General features: G+C 39.0%; 1 protein-coding gene across 8 annotated transcripts in view; it reads left to right on the forward strand.

The window, feature by feature from the left end:
* Positions 1-351: 351 nt before the first annotated feature.
* EDA (ectodysplasin A) overlaps positions 352-13,762 on the forward strand; it is a gene marked incomplete at both ends in the record, with an annotated part of 598,912 nt that continues 585,501 nt past the window's right edge. For all 8 annotated transcript variants that reach the window (XM_081080833.1, XM_081080834.1, XM_081080835.1 and 5 more), the window contains one exon: positions 352-747. In XM_081080833.1, the coding sequence (XP_080936959.1) occupies positions 352-747 (396 nt within the window). The remainder of the gene's footprint in view (positions 748-13,762) is intronic.

A 13,762-nucleotide genomic window follows, 5' to 3' on the forward strand; every position in this document is an offset into this window, starting at 1 on the left:
GGGTGGAACACCAAGGGGCGGGGCACCCAGGCTTGGCGAGCCCGATGGTTGGACGCCTGGGCAGCTGTTTGAGGGATGGGGCGGGGTTGTCCCGAGCCTCCTCCTTCATTCCATTGGCCGGCCCAGCGGCCCCTCTCTCTCGCCCCTCCTCCTCCTCCCTTTCCCACCCCTCTGAGTGGAGCTGCACATGCGGCTTCTCCCTGCTCCGTCCCGCCCAGCCTCCGTCGCGCAGGAACGGGTCCCTGCAGCCCCCAGCCCATGGCAGGACGGTAGCCGCCTGTCAGGGGTCCTAAACGGCTGAGGCAGACGCGGCGGCTCCCGAGCCTCAGAGAGTGGGCGTCTCCGGAGGCCATGGGCTACCCCGAGGTAGAGCGCAGGGAGCCCCTGCCTGCAGCAGCGCCAAGGGAGCGGGGGAGTCAGGGCTGCGGCTGTCGCGGGGCCCGTGCCCGGGCGGGTGAAGGGAACAGCTGCCGGCTCTTCCTGGGCTTCTTCGGCCTCTCGCTGGCCCTCCACCTGCTGACATTGTGCTGCTACCTAGAGTTGCGCTCCGAGTTGCGGCGGGAACGGGGAGCCGAGTCCCGCTTTGGCGGCCCCGGCACCCCTGGCACCTCTGGCACCCTGAGTAGACCCGGTGGCCTGGACCCCGACGGTCCCATCACCAGCCACTTTAGGCAGCCTTCACTTCAGCAGCAGCCGCTAGAACCTGGAGAAACAACTCTGCCACCAGACTCTCAGGACGGGCACCAGGTGAGTCACTAGGCTGGGGCGGCGGCTGCAGAGGCCCCCTCCCTTTATGGGTAGGACGGGGGCCCTCCCCCGCCGACCCCATGGGAGACTCCGCTACCTCCAGCCCTGTAGGAGGGCAGGACCAGGGAGGGAGCAGGCGAACTGGAGAGAGGTTGCCCTGGGGCAGGTTGTCCCCTTTCCCTCGCCCAACTCCCAGACTCCCTCAGGACCCGGGACTTGGAAGCCCTAGCCCGCGTCCGCCGCCCCCGGCTACAGGCTGCCTCGGGAAAAGTTGGCTGAGCTCCCGGTTGGGCCGCCCGTGAGGAGGTATGGGTGCTGCCCCTCTGGCGGACTAGCGGCAGCAGTTTGGCCCCTCTGCTCTTGATGAGATTAGATTCTCTGCCTGCGGTGCTTGTTTTTTCGTGTCCAGAGTTGATGCCAGCACTAGCAGGCTCTCATTTGGAATTGGAGCTGTAAACAGCTGTAATAACTGCTCCAGGGCCGTTGAAACAACTTTTAATGATATTTCCAGAGCGGATCCTTGTGCGCTGACCAGAACGTGGGCTTGTTCACACTTACCTGCAATTTGAGACTGATTGTCCTGGGTGTTGTAGTGAGGATCAGCGCCTCAGGAATTCTGGTAGAAATATGCCATCTTGCTAGACAACTTCTGAAGAGCAATTTTTAAAATCTCTGGAAATAAAACTCCCATTCGTACTCTTTTTGGGGGAGTGGGATGGAGAGGGTGGGTGTGAAGTGTCTTGCTGTTGCTAGCTTGAGAACAGGAGTCTACTGATGGAATAAATACTAGAGTAATCTCTCAAGAGCAGTTGTGTGTATTTGTGTGTGTTTCGCAATCTTTATGGTGTTTTTGTCCTTTTTAGCAGCTTTGGTGTTTGTTTTCTACTCTTTCTAGCTCTTTATTCAAGTAAGTTTAGTGCACTGAAATTCAGTATCCTCTTGACCTTCAAATTTTGCCTTATGTGAAACTTAAGAGAAGCATCCAAAAATCCTTTTGTGGTGGTTAAAGAATAATAGTGAATTTGTTCCTCTTGGGGAAGAGGGCTAGTTTTGCTAATAAGTTTCCTGAGTCAAGAGACCCAGGCCTTCTATATTTACTACCACATCAGAGTCATTGTCATACTCCATAAATGTTATTTGTGCTGGTGTCACACTCATGATACTATTGTAATGTTAGGACTGGCACATTTTTCTATGATGTGAATTGTAAAGTTGCCCTGAACCTTAAAATATATTGCTAGCACACTCCAACTTATATAACAGCTTATCAAATAACAGAATCAGTAGACATGCTTCTCATACTTGAAACTTTAAATACTGTAGCTAAATGATAATTTACTAGAATTCTGGCTCCCTTTATCCACCACCCCCTCTAATGCCCAGTAGAAATACTTAGCAGCTAAACATTGATATTATGTGAAAAGATGAAGGAATTTAACTTCTTTAGTCCAATGGTAGCCAAGGCTTTTTGGCATTCAGAATAGACAGACCCAGGAGGATTGGCAGGACAGCTGTACTCTAGGGCTTCTGTGATGATGTGGGACTCTCACAGGTCTATAATGGCATTTAGTTGCCCACTGTTTGCATGGAACTTCAAATAGTCCTGTCTAGGTTTAAATACAGCTCCCTCTCTTCTGTCCTTTATTCTGTCTGTTTTAATGTTTTTGAGCAGTAGAAGTATGCACACTGGCTCTTTACATTTGCTGACACCAATTTCAGTCAGTTTTTTTTTTTTTTTAGAGTTGTGTGTGGCCATGAGTCCATTTTGTTTTATTCTCTTGGAGATCACATAGGCACTGAGGGGGGAGTGACTTGTCCAAGGTGTTGGTCTCTTGACTCCCAGTTAAGTGTCCATTCCCCTATATCAAACTACCCCTGGAGCCTTTTGGGGGAGAGTGGAATGGATCTCCACACTAGAATTTTTCCAAAATAGATGGATCAGTTCTACTCCATCTATGTTTTGGCCAGGCTTAACTATGTATTTCTTGCTGAACTTCACTTTCAGGAGAATTGGAACATGCTTTGAAGGAATTTTAACCCAGATTCAACTTGTTTATCTTGAGGATATTAGTTTTAGTATACCAAAAAGAAAAAAAAAAGTTGATTGGCTATTAGAGTTAGTTGATACTGCTACATTTTGGGTAAAATTTCTAGTGCCCTGGTGCACCCTCTGCTGGCTTTGCAGGGACATTTAATTGCAGTATCTGCTGACAGTCTAAGTTGTGCTGACAGGTTCTGATTCATAAATAAGGAAGTAAACAGCCTTTTGGGATTTGGCCACGTAGGTCACACTTTTATATTTTAGTTTTCTAACACAGGCAGTTGTTGTTACAGCAACTGTTAGGTGGAACGGAAGAAAGATAAAAATAATACACCCTTCAATGGGCAGAACATTCAGGTTTCTCACCAGTTTATTTGCAAGGAGTGAAGGCAAACTGATGAGAATAAATTGCAGGATGATCTCTTAAGACCAAATGGGCAGAACTGTCAAAGGTACTTCATTTTTATAAAGCCATTCAAACCTATCCATGCTTATGATATGATAGACTCAGTTATACCCCAGGAAAGGAATATAGAAATCACTGAAGATATATGTATGTCATCCCTCAATTAAAAACTTTTAAAACAGGATACACAAGGAAATTAGGGCAATCAGGATACATAAATCAGCAAAGTTCTCTAAGGGGATTGTTATATGAAAGCCTCCCCAGTGGGGACACAGCTGCTGATGATAAAAAGTGAGAGGGTCACTTTGGACCTGGAATCATAACTCTCCTTCAGCTGGAGTAGCTTAGTACCTGTAGATTTATCTGGATAGTTGTGATCATCTCAAGAGAAATATCAGTCTCCGAGTTATAAAATATACAATATGATTGTTAGAGTATAAAAATAAAAATCACTGTTGATTATTCTATGAAGTTGGCCCACTTTTTGATTGTGGTCCTCAAAGCCAAGAATATGGTGGACATCATAAAGGAAGGGTGTTGAAAACAATGACAAAATAATAAAACCTTTATCTTTTCCATGTAAAAGACCAAAAGTAGATTTATATTCATAATCATACAGGAAATTCTGGTGGTTGCTCCTTAAGAAAAATCTAACAGCTGATAAAAGTCCCCAGAAACCCAATTAAATTAACCAAAAGGATGGAGGGACTTTCTGGTTGTTTTTTTCAGTCAAGAGAGAGGAAGGTTGAAGGAGGAATATAATGAAAGTCTACTAAACCATGAGAGAGATGACTAAGTTTAATATATTGGTGTAATTTATCCATTCAGGTCAATAAATAGAAAGCATGATATGAGCCAAACACTATGTTAGCTACTAAATATATTTTAATGCCTGAAAGATTATTTGGGCGAGGAGGCAAATAAGAGGAGTATCCTATTAAAATTATTGCGCCAAGAGATGATCTGAATTGAAACGTTAAGGTTTAAGAATATTTAGAAAAATATATATGTGTAATTTAATAAGGGTTTATTCAGGATTGTTGGGGATACTTGGAATATATTCTTAATTATTTGAGGTGATGTTACGGAATTCAGATTTAACTTTTCATAGAACATCTCTTGTTTTAACTAGATAGAACTTCAGTTATCCAGATTTCAACATTATTTATTAAGGTTGAAAATAACTAGGAATCATTAAATCAAAAAATATTTTTAGGGGAGTGGGATCTAGGTAAAATAGTTCTCCATAGATTTAAATCTAGAATTTTCAGTATGATATTCCAGGCTTTTGACTAACTGGCTCTGTTATACCTATCCCATTTTCTCTCTCAATAGCTCTACTCTTGCAACCCACCCACTATATCCTGTCTTGGGATGATTCTGTAGTTGTTATGCCTGTTGATTTTGTTTAATAAATCTTGTGTCTTTATATTAGAACTCTTCAGAAATCTGACTTCTTTTTTTGTCTTTTTCTATAGTACCTGATTGTAGTACTTGTTATGTTTAGAGTACTTAAATACTTGTTGAGTTGAATATTATTTGGGGCCTTTTAGAGATGTTTATGTAAAACAATTACATTTTCTCTTTATGTAGCAGGCCTGTTTTCCTCAGGTCTTGCTAACCCTGTGAATTGTCAGCTATGCTTAAGTGAGTAAGTAGTTCCATTGGCAATGTTTCACTGATTTCTAGGATCATTAGAAAGTGAAATGGAGAAGAGTCCTAACCATATTACCTTTAAGATGGTGCTAAAAGTTTTCTGTAATGTATCATTTGATGTTGTGTTTGCTTTTAATTCTCATCTTTCTCTTTCTGTCTTAGATCTTGTGAAAAATAATATGTAATTGATCTATAATTACCTTATAGAGATCTCTTTATATTAGAGAACTTTTGAATCCATGTAATCCCTAAGAACATTACCTTGCCATTCTTGTAGGGTGGCCCTCATAGAAGATCATTGTGTTGTTTTTAAAAGATTTTTGTTGACTTTTAGAAAGAGAGGAAGGGAGAGGGAGAGAGAGAAAGAAACATTGATGTGAGAGCGAGGTATCAATCAGCTGCCTCCTGCACATCCCCTACCAGGGATAGAGCCCACAACCCAGGCCTGTGCCCTGACCAGGAATTGACCCACAACCTTTCTGTGCACGGGCATAGAGGACCATCTTTCTTCTACTCTATATAAATACTCATCACTTAGCTCTTCATTTGTTTTCTTTTTTTAAAACAGAAATTCTATTGAAGAATAACATGCATACAGAAAAGGTCACAAATCAAATCAATGGATTTTTATATAGTGAAGGTACTAACATTAGAAGAGCCCAGGTTAATAAATAGAACTATTATATCACGATCCTCACCTTATGCTCCATCCCTATTTCTATACCATTCTCCTTATCCAAAGTTAATGACTATCCTGACTTATAACATCATAGATTAGTTTTGCCCATTTTGAACTTGATATAAATAAAATCAAACAGTATGTGTTTTGGGAGTCTGGCTTTTTTTTTTTGTTTGTTATTTTGCTCAATACTACGATTGTGATATTCATCATGTTGTTCAGTTGTAGTTTTATATTTATATTATTCCCTTGTTTGAATATACCACAATTTATTTATTCATTCTACTGATAATGAATATTTGGATTATTTCTTGATTGTGGTTATTATAAAAATGATGCTATAAATATTACCATACATTTTTTGAATACATGTATTTCAGTTTCTATTGAGTATACACTGTACCTAGTATTCGAATATCTGGGTCATAGGGAATGCATATTTTCAAATTTATTCATAATGATAGTTTTTATAAGTGATTGTACCAATTTACATTTCTACCAGTAATGTATGAAAATTATAGTTGTTTCACTAGATAATACTTCTTACCATCACTCTTTTTAATTATAGCCATTCTGGTGGGTGAGTTTATAGTAATATCTCATTGTGATTTTAATTGGCATTTCTCAGAAGACTAGTGAAGTTGTACTCTTTTTCATATGTTTATTATCTGTTTGGATGTCTTCGTCTATGAAGTACCTATACCAATATTTTGTCCCTATTTAAAAAATTGCATTATTTGTCTTTTTCCTATAGGTTTATAGCAATTCTTTATATACTCTGGCTATGAACCATTTTTGTATTTTTTTAAATTTCTATATTGATTAAGGTATTACATATGTGCATTTTTGTATTTTTTATGTTACAAATCCTTCCCAAATCTCTATAGTCTCCTTTGATGAACAGAAGTTTTTAATTTTAATGTGCCTAGTTTTTTAATATTTTCCTTTATGACTAGTATTTTTGTGTTCCATTTAAGAAGTATTTTCTTACCTTAAAGTCATGTAGATGTTCTCTCACATTATCTCCTAGAAGTTTTATGCTTTTGCCATTCACATTTAGATCAATAATCCATCTGGAATTGATTTTTGTGTATGGCAAAATATAGGGGTCAAGCTTTACCTTTTCCATGTAGATATTTAATTGCCCACTACCATTTATTATAGAGAATGTCTTTTTCTTAACTTCACTACATTGTCACCTTTGTCATAAATCAAGTGTCTGCATATGTGTGAAATTGTTTCTGAATATTTTGTTCTGTTTTATTAGTCTGTTTCTCATTGCACTAATACCATAGTCTTAATTATTGGATTTTATAACAAGCTCTTTATATCTGGTAAAGCAAGTCTTTTCATCTTTTTCATTTTCTTTAAAAGTATCTTGGATGTTCTTGGCCCTTTATATTTTTTCTATATATTTTAGAATTAGCCTGATACATTTCATACACACAAAAAAAGAGTAGCTCTGGAGAATTATATTAGCAAGATGGTGAATTACGAAGTCCTGGACCCTTCCCCCACAACAAATACAAAAATTCAGCAACAATTCATGAACAAATTCCCTTTGTGAGAAGTTAAGGAACTATTTGGATGACAAACACGAAAGCAGACTCACTGAAGCTGTAGAGAGATTTGGGACACCTTTTTCCAGAGTTCTTGCCACCAGCACAGCACCATATGATATGGAAGGGACCCCCTAGCTGCTGGCTTCTCCTAGTTGAAGGTGGAGGTTGGTTCACATGTCCAGACCACGTTTTCTGATGACTGGCTTCTGTCTTGCCAGGTTTGGAATTCTGTGGGGTCTGCCTAGGAGAGAATGGAGATGGTGGGTTGGTCTGATAAGAAGACAAAATATCCCAGCTCTCAGTATTCACCTTGGGAATAAAATAGTTTATCTGTGCATTCTGTATTCCAGTTCCTCCAGGACTGTCCAAAGAAATGGCACCTGAATTTCCAGTCTAGGTATAGCATAGTCTAACTTCCTGGGGGAGAACAGAGATGATGGTTAGGACTGGCAGATGCCATAGATCCTCCCCCCTGCTCACAGCATGAATTGATGAAACATACCAGCTTTCAGCTTACTCCCAGAGATAGAAGAATCGATCTGTATATTCAGTGCCACAACTTCTCTGGGGATGTCCAAAGAATTGGCGTGTATCTTGCCAGTCTTGGAACTCTGATGGGTTTGGCAGTGTAACCACCTGGAGGGGAATGGAGATGGCAGTTCAGACTGTAAATGCCATAGTTTGCTCTCCTATACACATTCAACATGGAAGGATTATACAAAGAACACAGCTACTTGTTTCTTCCTGGGGGCTGGGGGAAAGAGTTGATAGAAACCCCACTAATCACCGACCTTGCTGATTGGCAGATGTCTTCTGTACAAGGCCAGCCCATGAAGACTGGGAGGAATGTTTGTTTTGTAATATGTGCAAATACCAACACAGACAGTCAAGCAAAATGAACAATCAGCAAAGATGTTCCAAAAAAGAAGCACATTAAATCTCCAGAATATGACCCTAATGAAACAAAATTATAAGATTCAGATAATTCAAAATAACAGTTTTAAAGATGCTCACCAAGATCTATAGAACAATGTATGAACAAAATGAGAATTTCTAAATCTGGGGAAGGAAATGGACAACCAGATTCAAGAAGCCTAAGGATACCAACTAAATTAACAAAGAGATAGACAATATTAAAAAGTACAAAACAGCCCTGGCTGGTGTGGCTCAGTTGGTTGCACCTAAGGGTCATGGGTTCACTTCTCAGGGCACATACCCAGGTTGTGGATTTGGTTCCCGGTAGGGCCATGTATGGGAGGCAATCGATTCATGGTTCTCTCTCCCTCTCCCTCTCCCTCTCCCTCTCCCTCTCTCCCTCTCCCCCTCTCCCTCTCTCCCTCTCCCTCTCCCTGTCCCTGTCCCTCTCCCTCTCCCTCTCCCTCTCCCTCTCCCTCTCCCTCTCCCTCTCCCTCTCCCTCTCCCTCTCCCTCTCCCCCTTCTTCTCCCTCTCCCTCTCTCTAGAATCATTGAAAACATAACCTCAGGTGAGGATTTTTTAAAAAAATACCAAACAGAAATCATAGAGCTAAAGGCACAATAACTGGAAAAAGTCATGTGAGGGATTCAACATCAGACTACACTTGATCTTAGCCAAAAGGCCGAGAAGCGATAACATCAGACTAGATAAAACAGAATAAAGGATTAGGGAAATAATTCTGCCAGCGGAGTAGAAAGGAAAAGATTAAAAAATAATGAAGAAATTTAGGCACTTATGGTATACCATCAAGTGGACCAATATAGGCATTAGGGAAGTCTTAGAAAGAGAAGTGAGAGAGAAAGGACCAGAAAGCTTATTCAAAGAGAGAATGGCTGGAAACTTTCCAACTCTGGGGAAGGAAATGGACAACCAGATTTAAGAATCCTAAAGGATACTAACTAAATGAACTTGGAGAAATCCACATCAAGGCACATTATAATCAAATTATCAAAGTGAAAATCAAAGAGAATTTTGAAAGCATCAAGAGAAAAGTGACTTGTCATATACAAGGGAACCCCCATATGACTATCAGAAAATTATACAGTAAAAACCTTGCAGGTGAAAGAAAGTAGTATGACATATTAAAACTTCTGAAAAACAAAAACAAAAAAACAAACAAAAACCAACCCTGCCAATAAAGACTACTATACCTGTCAAAACTGTCCTTTAAAAAATAAGGACAGATAAAGACATTCCTAGATAAATGAAAGCTGAGGAAGTTCATCACAACTAGACCTATCTTACATGAAATGCTAAAGGGAGTTTATCAACTTGAAAGAACACTAAACAGTTACATGATAGCATAAGGAAGTATGAAACTCTGTAAAAGAAACAATATAGATATATACAGAATACTGTATTTCTGTAATTTTAGTATATAATTTTATTTCTAGTATAAAAAGTTAAATTATGCCCTAGCAGGTTTGGCTCAGTGGATAGAGTGTTGGCCTGCTGACTGAAGGGTTCCGGGTTTGATTCCAGTCAAGGGCATCTGCCTGGGTTGTGGGCTTGATCCCCAGTAGTGGGTGTGCAGGAGGCAGCTGATCCAATGATTCTCTCTCATCATTGATGTTTCTATCTCTCTCTCCCTCTCCCTTCCTCTCTGAAATCAATAAAAATATATTTTTAGCCGAAACCGGTTTGGCTCGGTGGATAGAGTGTCGGCCTGCGGACTGAAAGGTCCCAGGTTCGATTCTGGTCAAGGGCATATACCTTGGTTGTGGGCACATCCCCAGTAGGAGGTGTGCAGGAGGCAGCTGGTTGATGTTTCTCTCTCATCGATGTTTCTAACTCTCTACCCCTCTCCCTTCCTCTCTGTAAAAAAACAATAAAAAATATATATATATATATTTAAAAAGTTAAATTACAAACGTATTAGAATAACTATATGGTAAAAGATATACAGTATGAATAGATGTATAATGTGACAACAATAACAAAGTGTTTTTGGGGAAGAACTTAGAATGTAGAGTTTTTGTATGTAATTGGACTTCAGTTGTTATTAGCATAAAATAGACTGTTGTAAGGTATTTTATGTAAGCTTCAAAGTAACCACAAAAATACCTAGAAAAATTACACAAAAGAAAAAGAGAAAAGAATAAAAGCATATTAATACAAAAAAATCACAAAGCACAAAATTAGACAGGAAGAGAGGAAATGCAAATAAAAGAATATCAAGACTAACAGGAAACAACTAATAAGATGGCAATAGTAAATTCTTCCCTATCAATAATTACTTCAAATGTAAATAATTAAAACTTCCCCAATCAAAGAAATATTGTGACTGATAAAAGAAGACCCATTCATATGTTTTCTACAAGAAACTCAGTTTAGATTTAAGAAAACATTGACTGAACATGAAGGAATGGAAAAAGAGAGTTTATACAAATGATAATCAAAAGAGAGCAGGAGGTAGCCTGGCTGGTGTCACTCAGTGGTAGAGTGTCGACCTATGAACCAGGAGGTCATGGTTTGATTCCTGGTCAGGGCACATGCCCGGGTTGCAGGATCGATCCCCAGTAGGGGACATGCAGGAGGGAGCCGATCAATGATTCTCTCTCATTGGTGTTTCTAGCTCTCTTCCTTTCCCTTCCTCTATGAAATCAATAAAAATATTCTATATAATAAAAGCCTAATACGCTAAGTGTCCAACCATTCATTCTACCGTTTGACCGGTTGCTATGACACACATGACCACCAGGGTGCAGATGCTCTGACCTGTAGGTTAGCTTGCTGCTGGGATTCAGCTACTTGGGACTGGGCGAGAAGGGCCAGACATGCCCTGAAGCCCTCCTGCAGTCCCTTCCCAGCCCTGATTGTACACCAGTGGGGTCCTGGCCTGCACCCTCTTGCAATCTGGGACCCCTCAGGGGATGTCAGCCGGTTTCAGCCTGATCCCCACAGGCCAGGCTAAGGAACTTCTCCCCCCCGCCCCCCCAGTGCACAAATCCATGCACCAGGCCTCTAGTAAAATAAAAAAAAATAAAGAGCAGGGATGCCTATACTTATATCAGATAAAATGGACTTTTAAGTAAAAAACTGTCAGAAGAGACAAAGAGGGACATTATATAATGATAAAAGAGTCAATCCAACAGGAAGATATGACAATTACTAGTATATGTGTACCAGCATCAGAGTATCTATGTATATATGTAAAGCAAACACTGGCAGAACTTAAGGGTTAAATAGACAGCAATAGAATAATAGTGGGTGACTCCAGTACCCCACTTTCAATAATGGATAAGCACCTAGACAGAACAATAAGGAAACAGAGGACTTCAACAATAACATATAGTAGATGAACGTAACAAACATGTACAGAACATCCCATCCAACAGCAGCAGAATACAGTCTTCACAAGCGCATACATCTTTCTCCAGGAAAGATAACATGTTAGCTCACAAAACCAATCTTAACAAATACAAGAAAATTTAAAACACCAGGTATTTTTTTTAACATAATGGAATGAAACTAGAATCAATAGCAGAAGGAAAACTGAAAAATTCACAAATATGTGGAAATTAAACAACACACTTTTTTCAAGTGTATTTTTTATTGATTTCAGAGAGGAACGGAAGGGGAGAGAGAGATAAAAACATCAATGATAAAAGAGAATCATCAATCGTCCACCTCCTGCACTCTTTCCACTAAAGGATCGAGCCTGCAACCCAGGCATGTGCACTGACCAGAAATTGACCTGTGATCTCCCGATTCATAGGTCAATGCTCAACCACTGAGCAATACTGGCTAGGCAAACAACACACTCTTGAACAACCATTGGGTCAAAGAAAATATCAAAAAGGAAATTAGAAAATACATCAAGACAAACAAAAACACAACACACTAAAATTTATGAGATGTGGCAAAAGCAATACTAAGAGGGAAGTTAATAACAATAAATGCCTACATTACAAAAGAATAGCCCTGCTGGTGTAGCTCAGTGGTTGAGCTTTGACCTATGAACCAGGAGGTCACAGTTTGATTCACAGTCAGTGCCTATGCCCAAGTTGCTCGATTCCTAGTAGGGGGCATGCAGGAGGCAGTTGATCGATGCTTCTCTCTCATCATTGATGTTTTCCCTCTCTGTTCCTTTCCCTTCTTCTCTGATATCAATAAAAATATATTTTTTAAAAAAGAAGAAAAATCCCAAATAAACAACCTAACTCTACACCTCTAGTGGGTAGAAAAAGAGCAAACCAAATCCTAAGTTAGAAGAAGATAGAAAATAACAAAGATTAGAGTAGAAATAAACAAAATGGAAGATAGAACAATCAATAAGATTGAGTTGGTTTTTTGAAAAGATAAACCAAAGTGACAAATCATTAACTTGACTAAATCCCAAAAAGAGAGATGGCTCAAATAACATCAGGAGTGAAAGAAGAGACATTACAACTGATGGCACATAAATAAAAAGGATCAGGAGACTACTATGTACAATTATATTTCAACAAACTGGATAACCTAGAAGACAAATGGGTAAATTCCTAGAAACATACAACCTACCAATACTAAATCATGAAGAATTAGGAGTCGGAACACACCTATAATTTTTATGAAGATTGAATCAGTAATAAAAAAACAAAAACCCCTCTCAACAAAGAAAAGCCCAGAACCAGGTGGCTCCACTGGTGAAATCTACCAAACATTTAAAGAAGATATAACACTAACCTTTCTCAAACTCTTCCAAAAAATGGAAGTGGAGAAATACTTCAAAATTCATTTTATGAAACAAGCATTACTCTGATACTAAAGCAAGACAAATACACCAAAAGAAAATGAAACTACAGGCCAATATCCTTGTTGAATATAGATGCGAAAAATCCTCAACAAAATACTAACAAACTAAGTCTAGTAACATATTAAAAGGATCAAGTGGAATTTATTCCTGGGATGCAAGAATGGTCTAATGTTATACACTACATTAACAATAAAAGAGACAAATCACATGATCATCTCAATAGAAGCATAAAAAGCATTTGACAAAATTTAACACTCCTTCATGATAAAAATTCTTAACAAACTAGAAATAGAAGGAAAGTACCTTGATATAATAAAGGCCATATAGGGAAAGCCCAAAGCTAATATCATACTTAATGGTGAAAAACTGAAAGCTTATCCACTAAGATAGGGAACAAAGAAGGGATGTCCACTCTCACCACTTCTATTCAACAAAGTACTAGAAGTTCTATAAACAGAAATTAGGTAAGGAAAAATAAAAGACATCCAATCAGAAAGAAATAATTAAAATTGTCTCTGTTTGTAAATGACATGAATAAACAAATTTAGTAAAGCGGCATACAAAAATTCAGTTGCATTTCTATACACTAACAATTAACTATTTGAAAAGGAGTTAGGAAAACAATCCCATTTGAAAAAACACCTAAAATAATCTAATACTTAGGAATAAACTTAACTAAGGAGGCAAGGACTTATTTACTGAAAACTGCAAAACATTGATAAAAAAATTTAAAAAGACACAAACAAATGGAAAGACATCCAATGTTCATGATTTGCTACACTAAATATTGTTAAAATATCCATACCACCTAAAGCAAATTACATTCAAAATGTCAATGGCATTTTTCACAGAAGTAGAATAAACAATCTTAAAATTTGTATGGAACCACAAAAGAATGAATATCCAAAGCACTTTTGAGAAATAAAGAACAAATATTTAGGCATCCTACTTTCTGAT

The sequence above is a fragment of the Myotis nattereri genome, assembly GCF_964212035.1.
Source record: "Myotis nattereri genome assembly, chromosome: X".
NCBI lineage: Eukaryota > Metazoa > Chordata > Mammalia > Chiroptera > Vespertilionidae > Myotis > Myotis nattereri.